Consider the following 22,703-nt stretch of genomic DNA (forward strand, 5'->3'; position numbering starts at 1 on the left):
CTTCCCCAACATCCCAGTTTTAAAAGAATGCACTCCTGGCACATAATTACTCTTTAGAGTAAACTCACAGGCTGATCCAGCAGGAATCCTGGTTTTAAATAAGGACATGCCTCACAACAATGGGGTCCTCTTATAGTGACCTGTACCAGGGCTAATAGTTGGGTTACAAATGTAACTGCAAAATAAATAAGCATGATCATCATCCATTTACTCTGTTTGAAAGAATTTATTTGAATTAACATTCCCTGCCCTAGGCCAAAAGGGGCTAGAACCCTCTGTGCCACCTTTTCCAAGTACATACATAAAAACCATTGCCAGTTCCTAGCTTTGCCTCTAAGGAGACAGAACAGGAGTCTGGTTTTAACAGACTGTGTTGTTTGTTACAGAACCATGCTGGAGATCTGGATTATGGCCACTACACGGCCTTCTGCAAGCACTCAATCACCCAGCACTGGTACAGCTTTGATGATGCCCAGGTCACCAAGATCCCAGACTCTGCAGTGCAGGCTGACACAGCTTACCTCCTCTTCTACATCTCCCAAGGCTACTGACACCCTGTTAGTCTTGAAAATGAACACTGGGTAGGGCAGCACTTAGAATTCACCAGCAGCATTAGCCAACTCCTATTTCATCAATAAACTAGAGCATGTGCACCACTGATCAGCTGTTGTGGTCTTTCAGGAAGTGATTCCTAGAAAGGACAGTTACAGCCCTAAGCCATGAAGGAACGTGCATCTGCTCCATGTGCACAAGGGCCAGGGCTGTTTTCCATCACAACCTTCTTGCACCCCTCAAAATATGGATGTTGAGCACACAGATGCACTTACCTGGAAATTCTTGTTTTTCTGCTGGTTAAGTATAGTAGGTTGTTCTAAGCTGCCTTTCAGGAACTAACAGAAGGATACCAAAGTGAAAGCACACAACCAGACCAGACTGTGCTACAGAAGAGAGGATGGAGTGACCATTAATACAGAAGAAAGAAAAAGGCATTGCTCTACTGATGTAATTTTTGTTTCTCCAGCACTTCAAACTTGTTTGCAGCTTCCAAGCTTCTGGAAAACAATCAGTATTGGTCTTAATTCCACCAGCAAGACAGACACAGACAGACAGGTAAAAGCTCAAAATGTAAGACTTTTGAATGCTAACCTTATCAGAAAAGGAAAACTAACCCTAATCCATAGCAGAGAAATATGTAAGATGCAACTAAAAGAAGTTTTTAAACTAATCAGCTCTATGCAAAACAGTATTTTTATCAGGAGAACCTTTAAACTGTATGAGTCAGACTGTTATTATGTACAATCCTGATCATTACATAACAGCTGAGAATGAAAAACCAAACCCAAGATACATTTAACAGGATATATTTTTAAATAATTTCTTCATTAAGGTTTTTAATGCATGTGTACATGAAAATTTATATTAAAAAATTAAAAAGGAAAATCTTGTTTGTTTAGAATAACTCTGAAGTGCACAAATATTGACAAAAGCTAACAGAAAAAATAATACAGCTCTGCTTTTTTATTAAGTAGTGTTGCAATTACTTAGAGCTGGCAAATAAATGCAATCCTCTGAGTTTTAGAGATTCTCACAAAAAGGACAACATTTTATTATATACATAATCTGATGTGCAAGTATGCAATCAATATGTACACTTACATTCCTAACTGTTTACATCGTTCTAGAGTATTCACAGTAGAGTCAAGCTTAAGGTTAGAAATGTGAAAAGGCCATTAACAGTGAAAGAAAAAAATAAACCAAGATATGCCTTGGGATTTTAAGACATTTTAAACTACTTGTTAATAGATTTCAGATGACTAAGCTAGAATTTAATTTTGGAGCAGACTAAAAATATAGTTCTTTTTTAAATAAACAGTAATGCAAGTATGCTTGTAAATGGTTCCACAGATGGCAGTATGACCACAAGCGTTGCCCATCAGTCTCTGATTGTGAAGCACTGCTATGGCCCCAGCGAGCCCTGCTGGCAGACACCCTGCTCCTCCCACTCCAGTGACTGTGTCTGCTGCACTGCTGCATATTTATGTGCATTCCCAGGCCTACTTTTCTCTTGAAGAAAGAAAACCAGTTTCCTTAAGCCACATTGCTTTACGTGGCCATGTCTACTGCTCGCTGTTCATAGGAAGTATAGAAGAGAATGTAAGCAGCTGAGGACTTCACCGAGGACGCCGAGATCTCAGACACTTCGTGGTCATCAAACTTAAACCAGCGTTGTTTTGAAGCATTTTTGCAGTAGGCTGTGTAGTGCCCCCCGTCCAGCCCACCGTAATGATTCTGTGAATGTAAGGCAAGGGTTAGTGGCCTTCAAAGCTGCCATTTCTTCCCTGGTTAGGGAAATAATCTAGAACATGAAATTTTTACTGAATCCCAATTGTTCTTTTTTAGAATGCAACTTAGTCTGCAGCCTGGCTGTATCTCACAGGCCACCCTGAGTCCTGGCATATAGTGCAGCTGGATTTTGAAATGTGACTGGTTACTCACCGATACTGAGAACAGATTGTATCTCTTCAAGGAAGTCTTTGGACCAATAACATACTGAGAGAGGTCAAGAGTTTCCAGTGGAAAATCTACTGAAGTTTGAAGCTTTTGTTTCCATCTTCCATCATAGGAAAATCTAGAGAATTAAAAAGCACCATGAAAAGTTACAGGCTGATCACAAGCTATTCCACTGTATTAAGCGTGTTCATTTTCCCTGTTTTTAACCAGGATGTGATCTCAACTAAAGCCCCCAGTTCTGTTAACATTTGCTCATGTGTTTCTTAGCAAAAATAACAAGACATCACTTGTGCAAGTGCCTTGGGAATTACAGCCTTATAAAAGAAGCATCAGATAAAAATCAAATTCTTGCAACATTACAACTGGTAACCTATCTGTGACCTTCTCTAAGGTAAAATGCTCAGCTACTGCCATGGAACAATCCAGTTCCATCAAAGCCTGGTCATTTCATTCTAATTAATGTCCACCAATCACCATTTCCTTACCGTTTCAAGTGCACAAGAAGAACAGGTGGTAATTTCCAAATTTCTATTTTTTTCAAAGAATCCCTTCGAGTTTTGCAATGGCTACAGTAAAATCTATTGTTATCAGTGAGCTTTTCTTCTTTGGAGAACAATCTAAGGCATTCCTAAAACAAAATACAGAGATTGTGAATGATAGGCATTTATAGAAGTATAACAAAAAATGTTTGTTTCCCATTTGGTTGTTAACCTGCATTGGTTATCTGCATCCTACATTTCACTGAGGAAAAGTGACTTAAATCTATGTGTGGAAGCAAGTTTTACTGCAGATATTAATTAATGTCCTTCAGAATGTACAGACAATATTTTGTTTAAAACCACAGAATACTTACATTGTGACCTACCAAAGCAAGTAATATACATGCTGCTATTGCAGCTTCAGTATTTCCATCCTGCTTCTAACTTAAAACTTTTAAGGGATGACCTATTTCTTTAAACTTTAGAAGAATAAAAAAAAAAATGCAGATTCAGATCTGTTCATGTTTCAGGTCAACGCAAATTAAGCAGAACGCTGACCAGCCCCTTCAAGCAGAGGGTGAGCAGCAGCAGCATCACAATGAAATGCCAGTTTGCACTACAGGAGCAGTTTCTCTGCAGTTGCCCATACCTGCAGAGTGCATTTGCTGGAGGATGCAAGTGGTAATGAGAGATACATGAAAGCCTCGAAGGTTCGGGACCTCTTGTGACACGTCAGACACTGCACGGTGGATTTGAACTGCCCTTGGAACAGTGCCACAATGATGGACTCGTTGAGCTGTTTGTGTTTGTGCCAGGCTATTTCTGCTGCACTTGAGTCATCCAGGTGATCATTATTTTCTTCCTTGTATCTTTTCCTGTTGTCAGCCTGGATAGCAGAAGTTTAAATACCACAGCAATATATTAACATATATGGAAGTAAGAAGTCTCACCTATAGGCAAGCATATGATTGATTATTCACAAGAATATTTAAACATGTCAGTGTAGCCATCCAGTTCTTGTCTAGTGAGGCTTCTTCTGTGACTCCCTCCACCACCTTATACCTACTACTTCAGAATTCCTACTTTAATTCTGAATAATCACCTTTCTTTCTATACAAGGTTGCAGTAACATAAGATTATGGAATAAGAAAGTATTTTAAAAATTTCTCTGAATCTTCTGACAGATATATAATTTAAGTGTATTTCTTACTTTATTTAGGTCCTCATGCAAGCCATCCATTAGAAAGAGAAGCAATTCTTGGGAGTCCTGTTGGCTATATCCTGCAAATTGGTCATTAATCTTCCCAATTGTAATTTTGAAGTCTTTTGGACTGATATATTTATACTGTCCTGCCCATAAAGCTTTCATTATTACACCAAACTCTTCAGCCACTTCACCTTTATGCCCCAGGAAATTTGACCTATAAAATAAGAAACAAAAAAAATCTGAGCCATTCAAATAACTAGGTTTTAATATTAACATTTTTAATTCAAAACATGATCCAAATTTTAAAATAATTTCTTTAGACCAAGGAAAACTGGCTGTTAGACTGAGTTAAATTTTCATCAATGTCAACCCTGTAATTTGGTACCTTTTTCCAGATGGAAGGTACAGCTGTTTTCAGCATGTTTTGTGAACTATTTAAATATTCAGTTTGGTTGTAAGAGACTCTAGCACACATGTATTTTATGAACATGGTGACCAAAATTTAATTATCACAGTCCAGTAAAACTTATTTAGTGACACACAAGAATTTTGAAAATGTCAAGGTGCCCAAAAGTTACCATTTGCCTCCTACTTAAAAAAACCAAACAGCCCCACTAAGTGATCTTCTTGAATGGGCAAGTATAAAGGCAGATGAGAGATTGTTACCTGTTAATATCAGCTTGATACAAGTTTCTGTTGAAATACTCAGCCAGGTGAGGTGCATTGCACAGACACTGTAATATGGAATTCATGTAGCAAGTGTTCCCTAGATTACGAAGTCCTGTCAGAGCTGGTCCCGAGCCCCCAAACACAGGATTGAGATTGCGAATCTGCGATGCAGAGAGCCTGGAAATTTCTGCTTTAGTGTAACAGGCAGGTCTATAAGCAAAAAATTACTTTTTAGGAGTCTCAGACTTGACAAAGTTGTGCACATAAGCCAATAAGACACCACACCTCACCCACCACCCACAGGGATTGGACCATCCATGTACCAAATACCATCATTTAGGGTACTCAAAACCAGCCAATGCAACAGTGAGAAATCCATATACACTGGCCTATAATGAGGCTGAGTTTTAGGCACCATCAGCTCTGAGATTTATGTATTTTTTTTCCTTTATTTCTTTAATTCACAGATGAAAAATTACCTGTTTAATACAGTTTAAAATGTGAAAACTTGCATTTCACAAACTGTCAGAAGATAGAATTTTAGTATGTTAATACAAATAACGGAACTTAAAAAGCAACTGTCATCCAATTAATAGACTGTAACCTCTGAAATTCCTGCTAATACATAACTATTATATTGATTTCTCAAAGAGAACCGCTCCATTGAACTACACTGAACTTCTAGCAATGAAATTTCAGTCTATTACTCATGCATCCTTTCAAACCCACTTAGAAAACAGTAATGAATTTCAATTGCTTAAACACAAAGAAAAGTCCTTTGTGCTGTCATACTGCCTGAGTTGTGATCTAACTTATCAAGCAAACATACTTATTGTCACGATTGACTGCAGGAGTGACAGGAATTCTTTTCTTGTCTTCTTCCTGAATGGCTTGGGTGATATCTGGGGACGAGTAGGAGCGCTTGAGCTTGGAGTGTTCCCTCTCCCGCTCAACTGCCACCTTTGCCTTGGCTTTCCGGGTGGGAGGGGTTGATGGAGGAGTGGCTGCAGGAGCCATTTCTGGTGGGTACATCTGAACAGTGTTGGTTGGTGAGTGATAGTAACGATAGGTTCCAGTGATGTCATCCAGGAACTTCGGGGAAAAAAACCAATAGTTTTAAACTCAAGTGAAAATCCATCATTAACTTACCTATGAATAAATTGCTGTGAGAACAGCAACGAGTTTTTCAGACATTGGGATATTAAGTTGTGACTGGCTTCAACACTCAATGGATTAAATTTAGAAGGGGAATTTTCATCAAAATGCCTATTAAACAGCAAAAACCAGGAACAGCAGATTAACTGCCCTAGTTTGATTAGAAATAATATTAAAATTCAGAAAGTAACTGTGTGGAAGTTAAAGGGGAGTAAAAAAAATTAAACAAGATCTAATTTAAAAGTAAGACACAACTGAAATACAGGACAAAACGACACAGAACAGTTTGATTTTCATTTCAGAACAGGAGTTACCTTTACCCAACCTGCAGGCAGCCCTGGGACTATCCTTCCCATCTCCTCACTTCGTGCTCTTATTAATGGCTCCCGCTGGGACTAATAAACAAAGAGAAAAGTAAGGTATGTACAGTTCCCTATGCAGAGCAACAAGCTGCCTGTGATTTCTCTATGGAGTTACATGATTCAGCGCAAACAGTACAACAAATCCTTGATTATAGATAGAAATAAAATGTATTGTAATGGCAATTTAGTATTTTCTATTGCTCAATCTAAACAAAAAACATTGGAATCTAAACAAAACGTTTGCTGACACATTCCAAAAAAACAAGAAACAAACCAACCATTTAGTCTCTTGAAAGTCACAAAACTCATTTTTTTTTCCCCTGAAGAATCAGGAAATAGTAGGAGTATGTGCTTCTGTTAAACACATAAGGCTGAGCTTTCTTCCCTCTTAAAGTAGCACTTGAAGGTGTATGCATGAGATGACAAATGCATGGAGAATGTTTGTTAGTGCCACAAGAAATACATCAAGACTTCTAATGGAAGTTTCAAGTATTTTTCATATGAATATGACAAATGAAAAAAAGCAAAAAACCACTGTGAATATGGCACAGTCTTTTCTTAAGATGATGACTTTAAAAACTGAAATGAAATGGAGTTTAACATAATATAATAATCATAAAGCATCTGTGCTTGATTATTTTGACTACATACAATACATTTGTATTTACTTTAAGTCTTTCAGTATCTTGTTCAGAATCCTCTCTAAGGGGTCCTGGCTTTTGAGCTTCACTGTCTGGTTGTCCTTTAACCCCCATTTGCTGCAAAAGATTTTGAAAGAAGGCTTCAATTTTCATCTGGCATGTCAGAAAAGAATGCTGATAAAGCAGAGTTATACTTTCTTTTTTGGTTGTTAAATGCATGTACCACAACAAAGTGGTGAAAGCTGATAATTTTTATTCCTTCTATATACTCTAGGCAATTCACTGGAATAGTTTTTGAAACTGAATGTTGTATTACAGTTTGTTCTGTAGTTTCAACAGCTCAGAAATAAAGTGCAGAAGTTCCACCTATGCTACCTTCCACCCTAAAAGTTGTTGGGTTTGTAATTTGTTGTTAAACTTCAGGCTTTTTTCCCTTTCGCTCCTCACTTATCAAACCTCTCCATGGAAAAGGCAAACTGTGAAGCCAACACGAATTCGGTTCATCATAAGCCATCATTTTGGGATTATGTGACGTTTCGCAATCAGTCAAAAGCTCATGAATGACTGTGCTAAATTTGCACAGGAAGATGTATTTTTGCTTTCTTGTGCATTTGGATTAAACAAACATCAGAATACGATCAAATCACAACTGCAATTACAAAAGCAGAGAAAAATATCCTAATGCAAGTTCTTGAGAAGTGGTTTTAAAGACATCTGTTCCATTGTTAGCTTGCAAGTGGCTTCTGTTCTATGATCAGATGATTTGTACATTGAGAAATTTCGCAGTTTTTATCAAGAATGACGAAAGAAAGAACTGCGACACTCCTCCCTTCCCCCCAAGGTTTGGAACTGGACTGTTTTCAGCAAAAATCCTAGATGAGGATGTTGCTTTATTTCCTGTGCCAGGTAACAAAATCCTCTTCTGTCAGTGTTTCTACAGCTGGGGGCACTAAAGGGTTCCTTATGACACCATTATGTCCTTAACACCACATACAGGACCAAGCTGGCACAAGAGATTAAATACCACCAGGCTTTTATTTTTGAAACAGAGGGTTGCAGTCTATGAACCATCATCCCTTCTAGCTCCATGTGTAATCCCGTGGGGATTACATGCTGCCCACCTACAAGAAAGAAACAAGCTTGTCTTGGGGAAAAAAAAAATCTATTTGTGTCTTTGTTTTAACTCCCTCCTCTACTTTTATGTAAAATGTAGTCTAAATACACATCCAATTATATATTTCAAATTGCTAGATTAAAACGGGACTATTCAGAATGATTTAAGTACATAACTACTTCACACTTGATAATGATTTTCTTTTTCACTGACCTTGCCTGGAACAGTCACAAAGGTCTGAGATGCATCACCCAGTGCCCGTTTCTGTGTTTCTGGTGTTCGAGTTCCCTTTTCTCTTTCTTCCATTGATATTTTGTCAATCTCAATCCTTTTTGCTCCAATGTTTTCTGGTTCATTTTTATTTTGCTTTTTTGCTTCTACTGCTTCTCTGTGTGCTCTTTCTTGTTCCTTTTCCTCCTGTTCTCTTTTTATTTGTTCATCCCTCTCCTTCTGCTCTCTGTCCTCTTTTGATTGCTGTAGCTTTTCTTTGTGTTCCTTTTCCTTCTGTTCTTCTTTTGCCTTTTGTTCTTGTTCTTTTCGTTCTTGTTCTTCTTTTTCTCTCTTGAGCCTCTCTCTCTGTTCCTGCTGTTGCCTCTCCCGCAGTTCCTTTTCCCGTCTGTTTTTCTCTAACAAAGCAGCAGTTTCTGCATGGACCCGACTTTTTTCTTCTTCTGTCAGAGTGTTCCTTCCATCATGCAAGGGCTTTGTGGAGCGGTCTGGAACTATTCTTCCACTCTCACCAGACTGGCTGTCACTGATTGTACTTGCAGGTTTTGCTCTGTTATCACCAAGGATTCTTAGTGAAGGCTTTTTAGAACGGTCCACCTGTAACACAGGCGCAGAACACAGAGTGCAGAACAATTCACTACAGCTACCACTACTCTCTTTGCTAAGCTCTTCCTAAGTGAGATTTGTAAGAGAATAAAGATTATATCAAGTTGACTTCTGCCAGAGAGAGAGATCTTTCAATTTCATTACATCTTCTCATTCAAACTGCTTGTTAGTAAAATTAGGTATTCATTCCAGGTGTGAACTAATAAACAAGCCCTAAAGAATCATAAGGACAGCATTATGCACTGTTACGACAACCCTCTATTTTTGAGCTTTCAAAGGTGGATATTTTAGGGCAATCAGGCAGCCTAATTTGGGCTTGGCCCTCTCAATCATGTGACAAAGCACACGTTCAAGGCAGATCTGCTTGATGGGAAGGGGTATTTAAGAATGGCTTATGTTCAGCTGTTGCCAGTAGGTTGTTTTTGAGGGTGGAGTGGGTGTTCTGAAGAAATAAAAGCTCATCTGGTTCAGGGACAAACAGAAATAAGGTCTCTAAATTTTACAGTATAGGAGCTCTTGAATGAGATCTGTATTAAAGGCTGCATCTAGAAAGTGAAGAGCTTTTAGCCTTGTCTACTAAGGTAAGTATTATTTTAATGTAAGAACTCTACAAAGGTGTTTTTATAAAGTCTTATTCACCTAAAAGGAAGAAACAAATTCCTATACTTTCACTACTGGGCCCAGAGTGACAAAACACCTAAATGTTTTATTATTTGAATGAAGATACAGTGGCTGGAAATCAGACCTGTGGACCAGCTAAGGTAAATCATGGCTTAACTGTCTTCTCTGTATTTCATCCTATGTTGCTTTAAGTAGAAAGGTTACTTATAAATTTTCTGAATTAGTGATCAACTGCTGACCTTGAATTTCTCACATGCTCACGTAAAAACATTTATGAAAAGTTCTGCAATTCTCTTAACTGTATTTAGTTTCATATAATTCTGCAGATCAGTTACAACAGCTTCACAGACCACCAAGAGTCTCTGTACCACTATACTCACATACAAGGCTTAAACAAATGTATTGAGTATGTTTACTTGTGAATTTAGAGTTCTGGGTGTGGTGGGTTCTAACACGTTAACCATATACTAACTGAAAAAGAACAGGCCAAAAAGCTTACCTCAGGGATACTTCTTGTAACTGACAAGGGATTAACTACAAAGGAACTGTCAGATTTTGGAACAGCAGCATCTTGTATGTTTGGTCTGTTAAGTGATTTTAGTCTCTCTTCCAAATTATCTCCCATTTCTTCATTTTCAGCAACAACAGGTAGCACAGGAGCTGGCTCTTCCAGAGATGGATATGTAAAATCCACTGCAGGAGGGGGTACAGGAGGGAACCATAAGAGAATTCTCAAAACAAAACCACAAAAGCAAAATAAACCCCCCATTCCAACCCAAAATTTAGCTTTTAGCCATAACAAGACTTTCCTAAAAACACCTGAATGAATGAAAGACTCATCCAGTAAGTACAAATGCTTGGTGGAGTGTTATCCTTTATACTTACAAGAAACAGTCACTGCTTCAGTCCTGCCATGCTGGGGTGGAGTTACTCTAGCATTTGTTGTATACTGGGGAAAACAAAGGAGCCAGTTTTCATAACCTCCCTCTAGAATTAAAGGTTCATTCTGCAGGATGGTTTTGCTTTCCCACTGTATGGGAAAAAAAAATTTAAAGTTAATTGATTTAAAATAGAAAGTAAACTTTTACAGCTTAATAGTGTTGTTTAAATTTCTGTGCCTAGTCATAAAATTGAGAGATTGTTTTTTGAGATTTTTAAACAAGACACAGCGGTTGCAAAAATAGAGATCCTCTCTGTGTTTGAAGAATGCCCAGCACAGTTGGGTTCCTGGCTCTGCCTGCAACTGGGTGTGAATATTTCCAGTAGAGAAAGAACCACTTACTGCTACTTCACATAACAATCCTCCACACAGAAAAGTATTTTTATTACAGTATTTGCTTCAGTTTCTTATCTGGTATGTTTGCTGAGGGATTAGTGATTTAGAAAGCATAACATTGACTTTCTGAAACCCCTTGAGAGTTCAGGGTTCAGACTGCCCTCCTCCTGCTGTGCTCAGTACTTGTTCAGTACTAGTACATGAACAAGACAGTACAGAGAACAGCCTCTAAAGCAATTAAGAAGGAGAACTGCTGAACTATCTCTGAACCCCAGTCCTGGATGTCAAGGTAACAGAAAGATTTGCAGTCTTTCACAAGAGCCACCACTGTACAGAGGAGGGACAACATAGCCACAGAGAATTTGACTCGAAAATGTTGGGCATCTGCTCACTGTGGAGTCTATAAGCTCCCTGCACTGATGAAACTCGAATTTAAATTAATGTTTATCTAAGTTATATTCAAAAATGCAGAAAAGTTAACTGTGCTGAAAATATTTCTGAAGCCTCCTTCATTGCAGCCCCTCCACTGTAGGAAGTACCTGGCTGATAGGACTGCCAAGTGGGTGGCCAACCAGTTTCCAGGGATAAGGAATTACTGTTGTAATACAGGAGAGAAGGTGACTGTTCCTGGGAAACAGGACTAAAAGTATTTTCCCAAATAACTCTCTCAGCAAAGAACTCTAAGTTGATGAGCTGCTTGTTGAGGAAGTGAGTTGAATCATTCTGCTGTTTACCTGTTTAATAAATTATACTGTCATCTACCAGAGTACAGTATGAAACTTCAAACTACACTTCTGCTATCAAAACAAGCAGGCTTTGAAAACTCAACCAAGGGTCATTAAGGCCTCCATATACACATAAATATAAGTGCTTCAAGGCCTTTTTTACTAAGATGAATTAATTAATGAATTAAAGGATGAAATTTGCCAACCTTAAAAAGTGCATCTTTCAGGCTCTGTAGAGTTGTTCCCAGCTTTAAGTCTTCAGCAGAACTAAACCAGTCTAGCAGTATAACATAATGGAACTGTCCTCTCCTCTTCCATGAATCCCTAGACTCCTCTGGGAGTCTAGCTTCAATCAGGTAAGCAGTATCTCTGAAATTAATTAACATGCATTTAAAGATTCATGTACAAATAACATTCTGTCCAACAATATATAATCCACAGATGTTTATGTGCTTGGATAAAATAAATATGCATTGTGTTGACGTCAGTACATGCAAGAATAGTGCTGTGCAGATACATCTTACCCACTGGTACAGCAGGGATTCTGACATTAGGTGTACATGCTTTAAAAGCATGTACTTTTTTAGAAAATTAAGTATTTTACTCTCATTTAACATCATGTCTTACCCAGGATGGATAGCTTCTTCTGGGACACTGATGGATTTTGGAATACAGGATTCCTGATAATCCTTTGATTTTCGAGCATCCATTATAAGCAATTCAATATTTTTGTCTGACATCATCGCAAACAGCCTCTCAGGTGTGACTGCTCCTTGAAAGAGAGAAGCAATTACATGTAAGAAGCCACATTATAAATGAAGATAGCTATGAATGGCTATGGTATCTGACTGGTGCAATCAAGACTGCAAACAGATGAAAGAGGAGTAAGAAGTCCCACAAAGTCATGGAGGTGAGACATTACAGTGTGGGCCTTTTGCTCCCACTGCTGTAGTGATCAGCACCTGATCTGTTAGATTAGACAATACTGAATATTTCAGTGATAAACAAGTTTAATGTATTGTGGTCTCATTTAAATCAAGCTATATAGGCAAGCATTTGTGAACTACATGCTGCAGATATTCCTCTTAAGAATTCTAGAGAACATTTTCACATACTCATTACAAGAACAAAAAGCTGAAGGTTGTAAGGAGAATGGAAAAATTTTCTATTTAATTGAATAAGCTGTCATATTTCATCCTTTCCTATCAGCAGTAGAGCTGTTTTTCTTTCTAACCTGACCACTACAGGACTAGTTCATCTTCCATTACTGAACAGTTGAAAAACTGACTACAGATCTCTAAGTTTATGAAAAGTAATGAAGGCTTTAATACAGAGTTTAATGAATTACTGATTTGTTGTAACTGAAATGCAGGATACTAGAATTTCATCAAAGTATTTTGACTGTGAAATGACTCCTGAGAAGGACTGCAGCTCTGAGGTGATTAGTGCACAGCCATACAGAAACATTTTTCACATTTGTGTGAGCACTGCATCTCTTACCACTCAGGCCATCAGACTGATCTTTTCTTTCCAGTGATTGCTTTGTCTCACCATTAATCTGTATAAGTGAAAAAAAAAAGTTTAGCATGTAGTACTGAGAACTAAGGTGGCCAAGAGACAATGACTCTCACAGAGCCTGAAGGAAACTTGTCAGACAATTAAGCCACAGGAACAAACACAGCACAAGGGAGCTGCATCTGAAGATGTGCTCACAAATGTACTCAAAAGATACTGAGGCTGCTGCCCTGCCTAGACAGAAAACAGTTAGAGAGGTAATACAACCTAGGACACCATCATCTAACAGAAGAAATTCTTTAAGTATTTGTCGAGAATTAAGTGTTAATTGTTTCCACACTACTACTGAAAAGTCAACCTTCCCCTAAAATGGAGACATGTTATCCTTAGTATCAGTTTGTCACCATTACCTTGGGTTTCTTGCACCAATTCTGGCATAAAACAGAAATTGACTTAATCATAAAGCTTAGTCTCTCTTATACAAGACTTGGAGGCTACTAGGACTTCACATATTCCAAAGAAATTTCAAAGAAGGATTATGGAGAGTGTACATTACTTCAAAAAACCCTCACCTTGATTCTGAACAGGAAATAGCTACTAGTAGAGACGAAATTCTAGATTGAAACTATACATTCAGATTGAATTAGAGTTTGTAAACATCTTCACTTACCCTTTGGCTTTTTCCTTTGGAATCTACAGCACTTTCTGAGGAGTTTTTGGCTGAGCTCTTTCCATCATCTTTTGGTTCTTGCTTTTTCTGCAGCTCTTGTCTGTCCCTCTCTTCAAGTTTTTTCCGAACTTCAGCCTCCTCGTATCTATTGGGGGAAAAAAAGTGCCTTTTTTCAATATTGTGGTTTTGGCTAACCTTGAATTATTAGTATCAAAATCAGTAAGTCTTCAGTCAAAAACTTAAAAGAATTATTTAGAATTTTAAAAAGTTAAAGTATTGCCAGTTTTTGTATTCCAACGAACTCCATATTGCTTCCTAACTATGTGGTCTTATTTCTCCCACTTTTGGGTTGGTTTTCTTATTGTTAAATCTTGGTTTGAGTCCTATTACATAGCCACTGATTGTAAAGCTTTTTTTTTCTTCAAACCTGGGGTCATGCTTAGCTATGGTATCTCTGAATGTTTTTCACTTTCCACAGACAACTGTAGGTACTGGTGACTTACAGGTAAACTCCAACATATTACAACAGTCATCCCAGGTATTTTATTTCATTTTGCAATGGAGCCAGTGAAGAGTAAGTTAGCTCAGATATCTAAATTTGCATTTTCTGGGAAGTTGGATCAGAACTGCTTATACAGTAATCACTGTCAGAATGTGAGTTGACTCCATGATGTGCTCACCTGTGTGCCTGGTGCTTATTTCAAAAACTGGGCCTACAGGGAAGCCAATGCAAGAACTGTGCTCACTCAGGAGTTTTGGGGGATGAGGTCTTGCGTACAACTGTCCTTTTCATAAAGCCTCAGATTTGAAAATTACCCTCCCAGCCTTTCACCACTGGAAGGACAATCATGGTATTGTAAGGCAGTGATCTCCAAACTACAGTTTTCAGATCACCCACTGGAGGTTTGTACAGTCACATCATTGTTCAATAGTATGCACTTACATTTAATACAACTGAGTAGTTTAAGGGTTACTAGTATCATAAAACAAAAATAGAATGTTTGACCTAACAATTTGGATGACTGAAGCAAGAAGTAAAACATGAACTCAGAATGTGTTAGTAAGTGCTCATGTTAACCAGATGTTGCGTAATGAGGGTTAAAATAACAATGACAATATGGCTGTATGTTAATAACCTAGATCATTCAAATTCCACCTCCAAGTCTACTGCACTAATTGCCCACTAAGAGGAAGGAGGCACCAAATCTGTAATTTTATTTTTAAACAGGCTTCTTGATTTGGCACAGGCATTGTAAGTTAGAACTGAGCATTTTGTTCCCACTTGGAGTTAATGACACTAAAGCGTATTTCACATTTTAGTTTAATTTGGTCAGTATGAAATATTTACCCATCAATTTCCTATTTATACTTCTGAAGCACGTAGTAGGTCATTCATGTAAGCATTCCTGTCCCTATACAAGTTTCATCAGCTCTACTTTTAGTTAACAATTAACATTCAAACTATTTGCTGGCCTACTGCCTGGGGAAGAAATTATACAAATAATTTCCTTGAAACTACTTCTGTAGTTACGCAGGAGTCATGTTTCATTTCTGTTACCTTTAAATATTTACACATTTTGCCAGAGTAGTTAAAAGTTACTGCATCAACTCCAAAACTCCATTCCTTTCATAAAAAGACATAAGTTACTTAAACAGGTCTCTACATTCTGGGTTTCTCCGATTCTATCAATGTTTACTCTTAGAGTGAATCTGTAGCTGTCTTTAATTGTCTTTAAGACTCACCTAAACAAAGAAAATTTAAAGATTGTTTCATACATAGTGTCATGAAATCTTTGTGAAGTCACTCTTTACATACATGTAACTACACTCACAGTTCACCCAAACTAACTTTATAGATTTAGCACTTTGGAGGTATAAAATACACTTTCACAAGAATACTTGGGAGGAGGGGGGTGGGACATGACACTTGTGAAGGGAAATGTGCCCAGCTGCAGAGAGACAGAGTAAGAGTGAGAAAGTTGCTAAGGATGCAAGAAGCAGAAAAGGCTGGAAATAAAACTACTGTGCTAAATATCACCTAAAGATAGACCCTACTTTACAACTTCTTACTAACACAATTTCATGGTTTATGGCACAAAGATGTAACTTGTCAGCTGATAATCAGGTACCCAAAAGCCCAATAGCATCTGCTCATTTACATACTTGCAGAGCTGTGCATTCCACACACATATCTGCAAGTGGCTAAAGAATCAAAACCTGGCATTTCTTAGTGTAAACTATATCCAGACTAGGGGGACTTTTTAGCCTATCTGATTATTAGGAACGTTCATTAATGTATTTGGGCTCAGATGACCTTTTGATTAAAAGGCTGAGGAGGCTCTTGATCATCTCTCCTGTATATGTACTTCAGACCTTATAGTTTCTTCTTATTAGTCAATTAACAAAACTAGAAGACACTGTCAACAAACCAAAGTTACTAGGAATTAGCAGACAATGTACAAAATGACAAGTTATTGGAGTGTGTGGCAGTGAAAATTTTCTATAGTATAAGACTTCTGGGAATAAATTTAAGGTCTCAAGAGTTTCAGGTACCTATGGTTTACTCAAGTGCAATTGCTTACTACTAAATAGCATGAAAATCTGCACTTGGCACAGATACAGGCTCAGGGTAAAAGGAATAATGCCTTAGCCATCAACTATATTACATACCTGAGTTTAAGGCTGTCTGACAGTATTTCAGCTTCATCAAGAGCTTTTTTTAAATTTGTAGGTCCCAGAATTGAATGAAAATAATCCTAAAATGACAAGCATCACATAATATAAATATGCAGTCTAACAATGCCTATTTCTGTGCATGTCAAGAGTCACTAATGTATGGAGAGTTGATATTATAATATTAATGCTAAAAAAAGAACTAGTTTGAATCAAAGCATTTTCTATTCAAATATGAGTTTGTAAGTAAGACTAAAGTCTAAGTCTAAGACTTACTAAATTCTTTCTTGTTTAGTGTAAAGACTAGACAAGGCAACTTCACCAAAGAAGTCTGACTGGTAAAAATTATGGGAATACCTTTCCATGAAAAAATATTCACAGATCTGACAATTTGTATAGTTCATACATAAAAGGAAAACTGTAAAAAAAATTAACACGAGACTTGTCAGAAAACAAGAAAGAAAAAAATCGGCACCGTGAGACAGTTTACTTAATATCAGCGTGATCCTTTGAATGTGTATTAGTGTAATTCTCTGTACTTCTCATACTTTGACCAATGCAGAAGAGATCACTCGGAAAGCTTTTATACCTGCTGCTGCTTAAAATCAGGTCTCTTTCTAATAAGGTTATAAACAGCCACATATTTCATGTATAGGATGTAAGCTTTTTCTTCATCTCCATCCAGTCTGCTTTCCTCTGCTGCCTTGAAAATCTTAAGGGCACTCTGCACATAACTGAAACCAAAGAACAGGAGTAAAGCACATTAATTGCTGACTTGTCCTCAAACACCTTTTCATTACAAGATGCCATCTTAAGTGTTTACAGATTTCACCCGTATATTAAGCGTTTGCTTTTACCACCTTAATATAAAGCTTTCATTAAATATGAATTGCAATCATCTTCCTCCAAATAATGTTTCTCTTTGCTAGTTTGTTTACCAGCCTTATTTAAAGTCTTCCATAATTAAATACCATAGTGAGATATGGAAAAAAGTACTCTTCCCTTCTAAGAATAACTTTCTTTCTAGGAAAAATTAAGTTATAGTAAGACAAAATTAAATCATCGATTGTCTAAAGATGCTAGAGGCAAAGCATTCAGACACTTGCTAAAGGTTTTGTCATTTTTACAGATTTGCATTAATGTAGCCTTTCCTCTAAGTATGTGGATTTTCATGGGCATTGTGCTCTGTCCAAGTCATGCTTTGGCAGTATGCCAAGTGACTTCTGAAGGCAGTAAGCACATCCAATGTGACAGCTGAGAGCCATATATAAGACTATTGAAGATTCTGTATCTAGCAGAAATTATTCAGGAAATTTAGATCCACATCAAATTTGTTCTGGAACCACTAATATTTTAACTATTAATTCAATTATAACATATATACCTTTTTGTACTGGTCTTTTCAGGTTTTACTTCTGTCTTCTTGTTGAGATCTTTCAATGAAGTAGAGAGGTAGAGCTCCTTAGGTACAGATGCCACAGCAGGCATGTTAATATTGTTACTTATGTCCCTTCTAGGATGTTACAGCTTCTTAGAAGTCTCTACCAATACGTTTCTGGAGGAGGAAAAAAAGGTAGGAAGAGCCAAATTATATTCCAATTACTTTTAGTACAGTAGTTATAGTTACCCGTGTAGGTTTATTACCTAATTTATCTCACCTTACATGAGCTAGCAAATAGAGTGTCTGAACAATTAATAGTATAAATTAATCTTTCAAAGTGACAGAATTATTTGAAATCACTTCATGTAATTGATCAAGAACGTCCAGCAATATCTGTGCTAACAGGGAAATTTTTAAAAAAGTGCTGACTCATGAATGTTCAAAATCATTATATCCAGCAAATTTATTCTACTGAAATGCCAGCAAGTATACTATCAAAAAATAGCTGTCTCCTCTGTACTCTGCAAATACACATTACTCCCTCTGAAAAATGACTTCTAATATCTTGCTAAGAGATAAGCTGAGAACAGGAAGGCTGCTACCATTAAAGTCTACTGAAACATCTTGGACATTCTGTAGGTCTTCAACTCCTTGGTGCCATTGGCTTTGTGCTTTCATTTGGAAGTGCTCTCCAGGCAGCCATGAAATAGTTAAGCAGAATTTGGTCACAAGGGACTGTTACATCATGTTATCTGAGACAGGGAAGTCCAGGAAGTCTCCTGCAGACAGTCTAACTAAAAGTCTTTGCATCTAGTACACAGTGAGCTATTTTTTTTTAGCCTTGGGGGTGGCAGGGGAGGAACTGAGCTCCCTCACAAGCAAGAGGGGAGACATTCAGATGTGAGCAATGCTGAAGGAATGAAGGGGGACTCGTTAGAAGACAGACCCTCAAATGGTATCAGCAAGGAAGTTATTCCCTAGCAGAGAAAAGCCACATGGCTTCTGACAAGATGAAGGTAAAGCATTCCTCTTCCACTCTCAATGTGATCAGCATCAAGTGTGACCAAAAAAAACCAGCCAGTGACCTCAGAGGGAAGTTTCACCTGACCAAATTGATCAGTAACCACTCAATGAGGTAGTTCCAATTTCCCTCCCTCTTTCTCAGGCTGGTCTGGTACTTCTCCAACCTCTTCTCGAGCAATTCACCCTGCTGAAGAAGCAGAAAGGCTACACAGCTTGTGCAAAGGCAGCAGCTGGCATGTGCAGTCAAGAATGAGAGGCTAAGGTGGGAATGGGATCCTTCCCAAGGCTCAGAGCTGTTGTACTCCCTGAAGTATTACTGCACAGAGTATGGCCAGGCTGACTCTTGTTGGGCTAGGAATTGGTTATCAGACAAAGACACTAAGTTAACACAAGCCTTTGGTCTAAGGTCTGGTATGCCAAGGTCAGACTAAACAATATCCAGCAAAATAACTTACTGCTTCAACACAGATGCTGTACTTGCTATTTTCCTTGATAACTAGGTATCAGCTTTTTAAAACTGAAAAATTTGTTAAAAATCCTCTCTTAGTGGACTAATTTCCAGATAATTCTATAACGTTAAGTATTGAAGTCCTCAAATACTATCTTTAACACACAGAATTAAAAACATATCCCATACCTAACTCATCTTAAAACCTTGTCTTTTGTATATGATGTGTCATTAATCAATTGTAACTTTCAGAGGGATACTTAGGAGCTGAAAACAAGGCAGACAATTCATTAGAACTGCATGCAGTAAAAACAAAACACAGACATTCCCTGCCCCAAAGAAGACCTTTCCAGTACAAAAGCCTTTTAGCCTAAAACAAAGACATACTTTTTGCAACCTCATAAAGAGAGGCTTCACTCTTATTAAGATTTTAGTATTGCTTCTCTCATTCTACCTTCAGAGCATGTCTTTACCTGGCTTTTTTTTTCACCGTGGAACTGTAAATAGACTTTTCCTTTGAAGCTTTTAAGTCCTTTCCAAATATATCTTCAATGTTTGCTCTGTTATGTAACCAGTATTTTCTTAATCTTAAGTGGCAGCATTTGGTTGTGTTCTGACAGAATATTGTAACTAAATATGCAGTCTGAATAAGATATGCACATAGCATTAGAGTGCTGTGTGCATATGAGCAAAAAAAGCTCAAGATAATGTGGAAGATGAACCATTTAATGATGTCAGTAAATTCTCAAGTGTTGCTGACACACCTTGAAAAGGGCAGATCTTCTGGAACATCATCTATACAAATGCAGAACTTGTAGGTAAAAGCCACCTCTGGGCTTTGGCATGAAACAAAAATTGTCTTTCCACATTTTTCTATGGTCACTAAATTATAACTGCAGGTCTTTAAACTGCCATGCAAATTCACTGCTGAACTTTTATTTTCTGATTAAAAAAAATTTCTCTACCTTTCTTAAAACATGAGCTTCAAACCACAGTAGCTGATGAATGAGATATTACCCTTTGACCTCCCACAGCATCACAATTCATACAATATGCTGCAGTGAAATGAGAATGGATAAGGAATAACATTTTCTAAACTTTTAAAAAAATCAAATTCTCAACCACATATTTAATCGAAATACAGCATATGTGATAAGTTGACATGAGATTTCAGTTGCAGTTTCTAAGACATTTTTCTATATAGAATCTTAATTTTGAATCTGTAACTAACATTTTCAGGTTTATGCATCACAAATGCCCCAAGTGGATTTTAGTTACTACAGACTGACCATTGCTGACTGCTCAGTCTTAGATCGTAAGGACCCTTAAAATTTCTTAAGCTTCTACTAAGTTTTAAGATGTGCATTACCTTAATTTTCCTCATACTCAAATGAACATGGCTTATTTCCTTAATTTTTGAGCAAGCTTTGGGAAGACTATAATTTCAGAGTCCAAATCAGCTCCTTCATTGATAAATATTGCCATCTGATTTTGAACACAATTTTTTTCAGATATCAGATTCCTAACTGGCCTAGTCTCAGTGAAGGAATCCAGAAAAATCCAGCTGCACAAATACAGCTTGGAACTAGTCAGCATCAGAGAAAACTGGATCATAAAACCATGAATAGAAGGGGCTGAAGAAGTTATAATAGCTAAATCTACTATTAGTCAACCCTATCAGGAAGAAGCAACAACCTATTTCAGGTTTGTCAACTTCTATCTTAAAAATTAAGATCAAACTCAAAACCTGAGACCTTTTCTACCCCAGCTGAAGTATTATCTCTGGCTCCTTCTTCATACCTATGAGTGCTGAAAACAAGGCCAATATCCCAAAACGTAAGTGAAGTCATGCTTGTATGATTATAGGCATTTGACATACTTAGAATGGATAGTTTTACCCTGACAGAGAAACATACCTGTTGGTAACAGGTTTTTCAACATCTAATTATGATGCCAGTTTTACTAAGGATATGAGTAAGCTTTAAGTGGAATGACTACAGAAAGAACAATGCACACTGAAGCAGTTACACTGCAAGCAGTGCACACACTAACACATTGTGAAATACTGACACAAGTAATGCGCATCACCAATTCAGGTATGTAATAAAGTATTATTCACTTATTTTTCTCTCTAGCACTTGAGCAAATGAGAAACGGCTTTCTCTCTCATGAGCATTAAGTTACTCTGTCTTCTCAGAATTAAGTTGTACTGTCTGCACTTAGTACACAAGAGTTGGTTTTCTTTAAGATTATCGGTTTGAGTGTAGAGACTGAGAATTTTTCAATGACTGAACTACACAATCAATCAGCATATTGAGTTCTGTTAGTCCTCTAGCTCTCTGTAGTATTGTTAATACCACAGGCCTTGGTCCCATAACCTAATGTGCATAGGATGATTATGACTATTGGGGCGTCTTATGGCAAGCTCATTATGCTCACAGAGAGTACCCAAACTTTCACTATTCTGGTTCCAGGGCAGTAACACATCACGGGTCTCTCTCCGGCCACGTATCCTGCTGAAACCTGCACCAGCCTGCACTGCCAAGCCTCGCAAGGACTCTCTCCACGCAGTGGGAAACCCTTTGACAGACAACCATCCCACAGTTTCACTGATACCGAGGGGAAAGAAAGACACTTTAAAGTTTCTTAAATACACTGGATTTTCTGCAGGAAGTTTGAAAGTTATTCCATCTAAGTAAAACCACAAATAGTTCCACTTGTTATTTAGATAAATGAACATTTGCAAGGCGTAGGCAAACAGCAGAGGTGATAAGAAGCCGGGGAGGTGACAGGGAGGCAGAAAACTCCTCCAAGTTTCTAAGCGGGCGGTCAATAGCGCTGCGGCGGCCCGGCCGGGCTGTGGCAATCTCCATGACACCGCAGCTCGCCGGCCGCAGGAGTGCGGCACTCTGGGAAGCGCCGCTTCCCAGCCATCTTCCTCCGGCCGCTCTCGGGCTCGGCGGCGGCTCCGCCAGCCCCGCTCGCTCCTCACTCGGCCGGGCTAAGGCTGGGAGACTGCGGGCTGCCCAAGGTCACCGCGCCGGCTCCCCGCCGGCCAGGGCCGATTCTCCCCGCGCGGCCCAGACCGGCTCCCTGCCCTCCGCAGCCCCTCGACGGCCGCTCCCCCCGCACGGCGGGGCTGGGCCCGGGGATCCCTCCAAGGGCGCCCGCCCCTCCCGTCACCGCCAGAGTCCCTCTGTCCCGCAGGCCTCGCACCCCGCCGACCCAGAGCCGCCCCGGCCGCGCACTCACCGCCGCGGGGACTCGCTGCCTCCGCCCGCCGGCCCGGGGCAGGCCCATGTCCGAGCGCGGCTGCCGAGGAGACGCTACGCGGCCATGGCTGCTAGGGCGGAACTCGGCGGCGTCCCTCCCTCCCGCCGGGCCTCCGCCGCCCGCGGG

The 22,703-nt window shown here is 38.7% G+C and overlaps 1 protein-coding gene across 2 annotated transcripts; it reads right to left on the reverse strand.

Annotated features, from left to right (window-relative positions):
- Positions 1 to 1,345: 1,345 nt before the first annotated feature.
- USP8 (ubiquitin specific peptidase 8) lies at positions 1,346 to 22,676 on the reverse strand. Of its 2 annotated transcripts, XM_030955293.1 has the most exons (20): positions 22,557 to 22,676; positions 17,837 to 18,007; positions 17,042 to 17,186; positions 16,450 to 16,535; positions 13,780 to 13,924; positions 13,095 to 13,152; positions 12,222 to 12,366; positions 11,801 to 11,963; positions 10,479 to 10,623; positions 10,093 to 10,286; positions 8,352 to 8,963; positions 7,052 to 7,141; positions 6,336 to 6,416; positions 5,696 to 5,958; positions 4,864 to 5,076; positions 4,201 to 4,411; positions 3,640 to 3,876; positions 2,997 to 3,139; positions 2,497 to 2,629; positions 1,346 to 2,289 (listed from the first exon to the last, which is right to left on the reverse strand). In XM_030955293.1, the coding sequence occupies exons 2-20, from the start codon at positions 17,938 to 17,940 to the stop codon at positions 2,104 to 2,106; spliced, it is 3,354 nt and encodes a 1,117-aa protein (XP_030811153.1). In that variant the 5' UTR covers positions 17,941 to 18,007; positions 22,557 to 22,676; the 3' UTR covers positions 1,346 to 2,103. The 2 variants fall into 2 exon arrangements, with proteins under 2 accessions (XP_030811153.1, XP_030811154.1); XM_030955294.1 differs by lacking the exon at positions 7,052 to 7,141.
- Positions 22,677 to 22,703: the final 27 nt, after the last annotated feature.

This window comes from Camarhynchus parvulus, chromosome 10, assembly GCF_901933205.1.
Source record: "Camarhynchus parvulus chromosome 10, STF_HiC, whole genome shotgun sequence".
NCBI lineage: Eukaryota > Metazoa > Chordata > Aves > Passeriformes > Thraupidae > Camarhynchus > Camarhynchus parvulus.

What these genes read in the sequence shown, in the direction of transcription:
- USP8 (XM_030955293.1), bottom strand. Translation starts at nt 17,940, where the DNA reads ATGCCTGCTGTGGCATCTGTACCTAAGGAGCTCTACCTCTCTACTTCA. An exon ending in TGCATGAGGACCTAAATAAA is followed by an intron (nt 3,877 to 4,200) that starts GTAAGAAATACA and finishes TCTGCTATCCAG; the next exon opens with GCTGACAACAGGAAAAGATA. An exon ending in CCAGCAAATGCACTCTGCAG is followed by an intron (nt 3,140 to 3,639) that starts GTATGGGCAACT and finishes ATTTTGTTTTAG; the next exon opens with GAATGCCTTAGATTGTTCTC.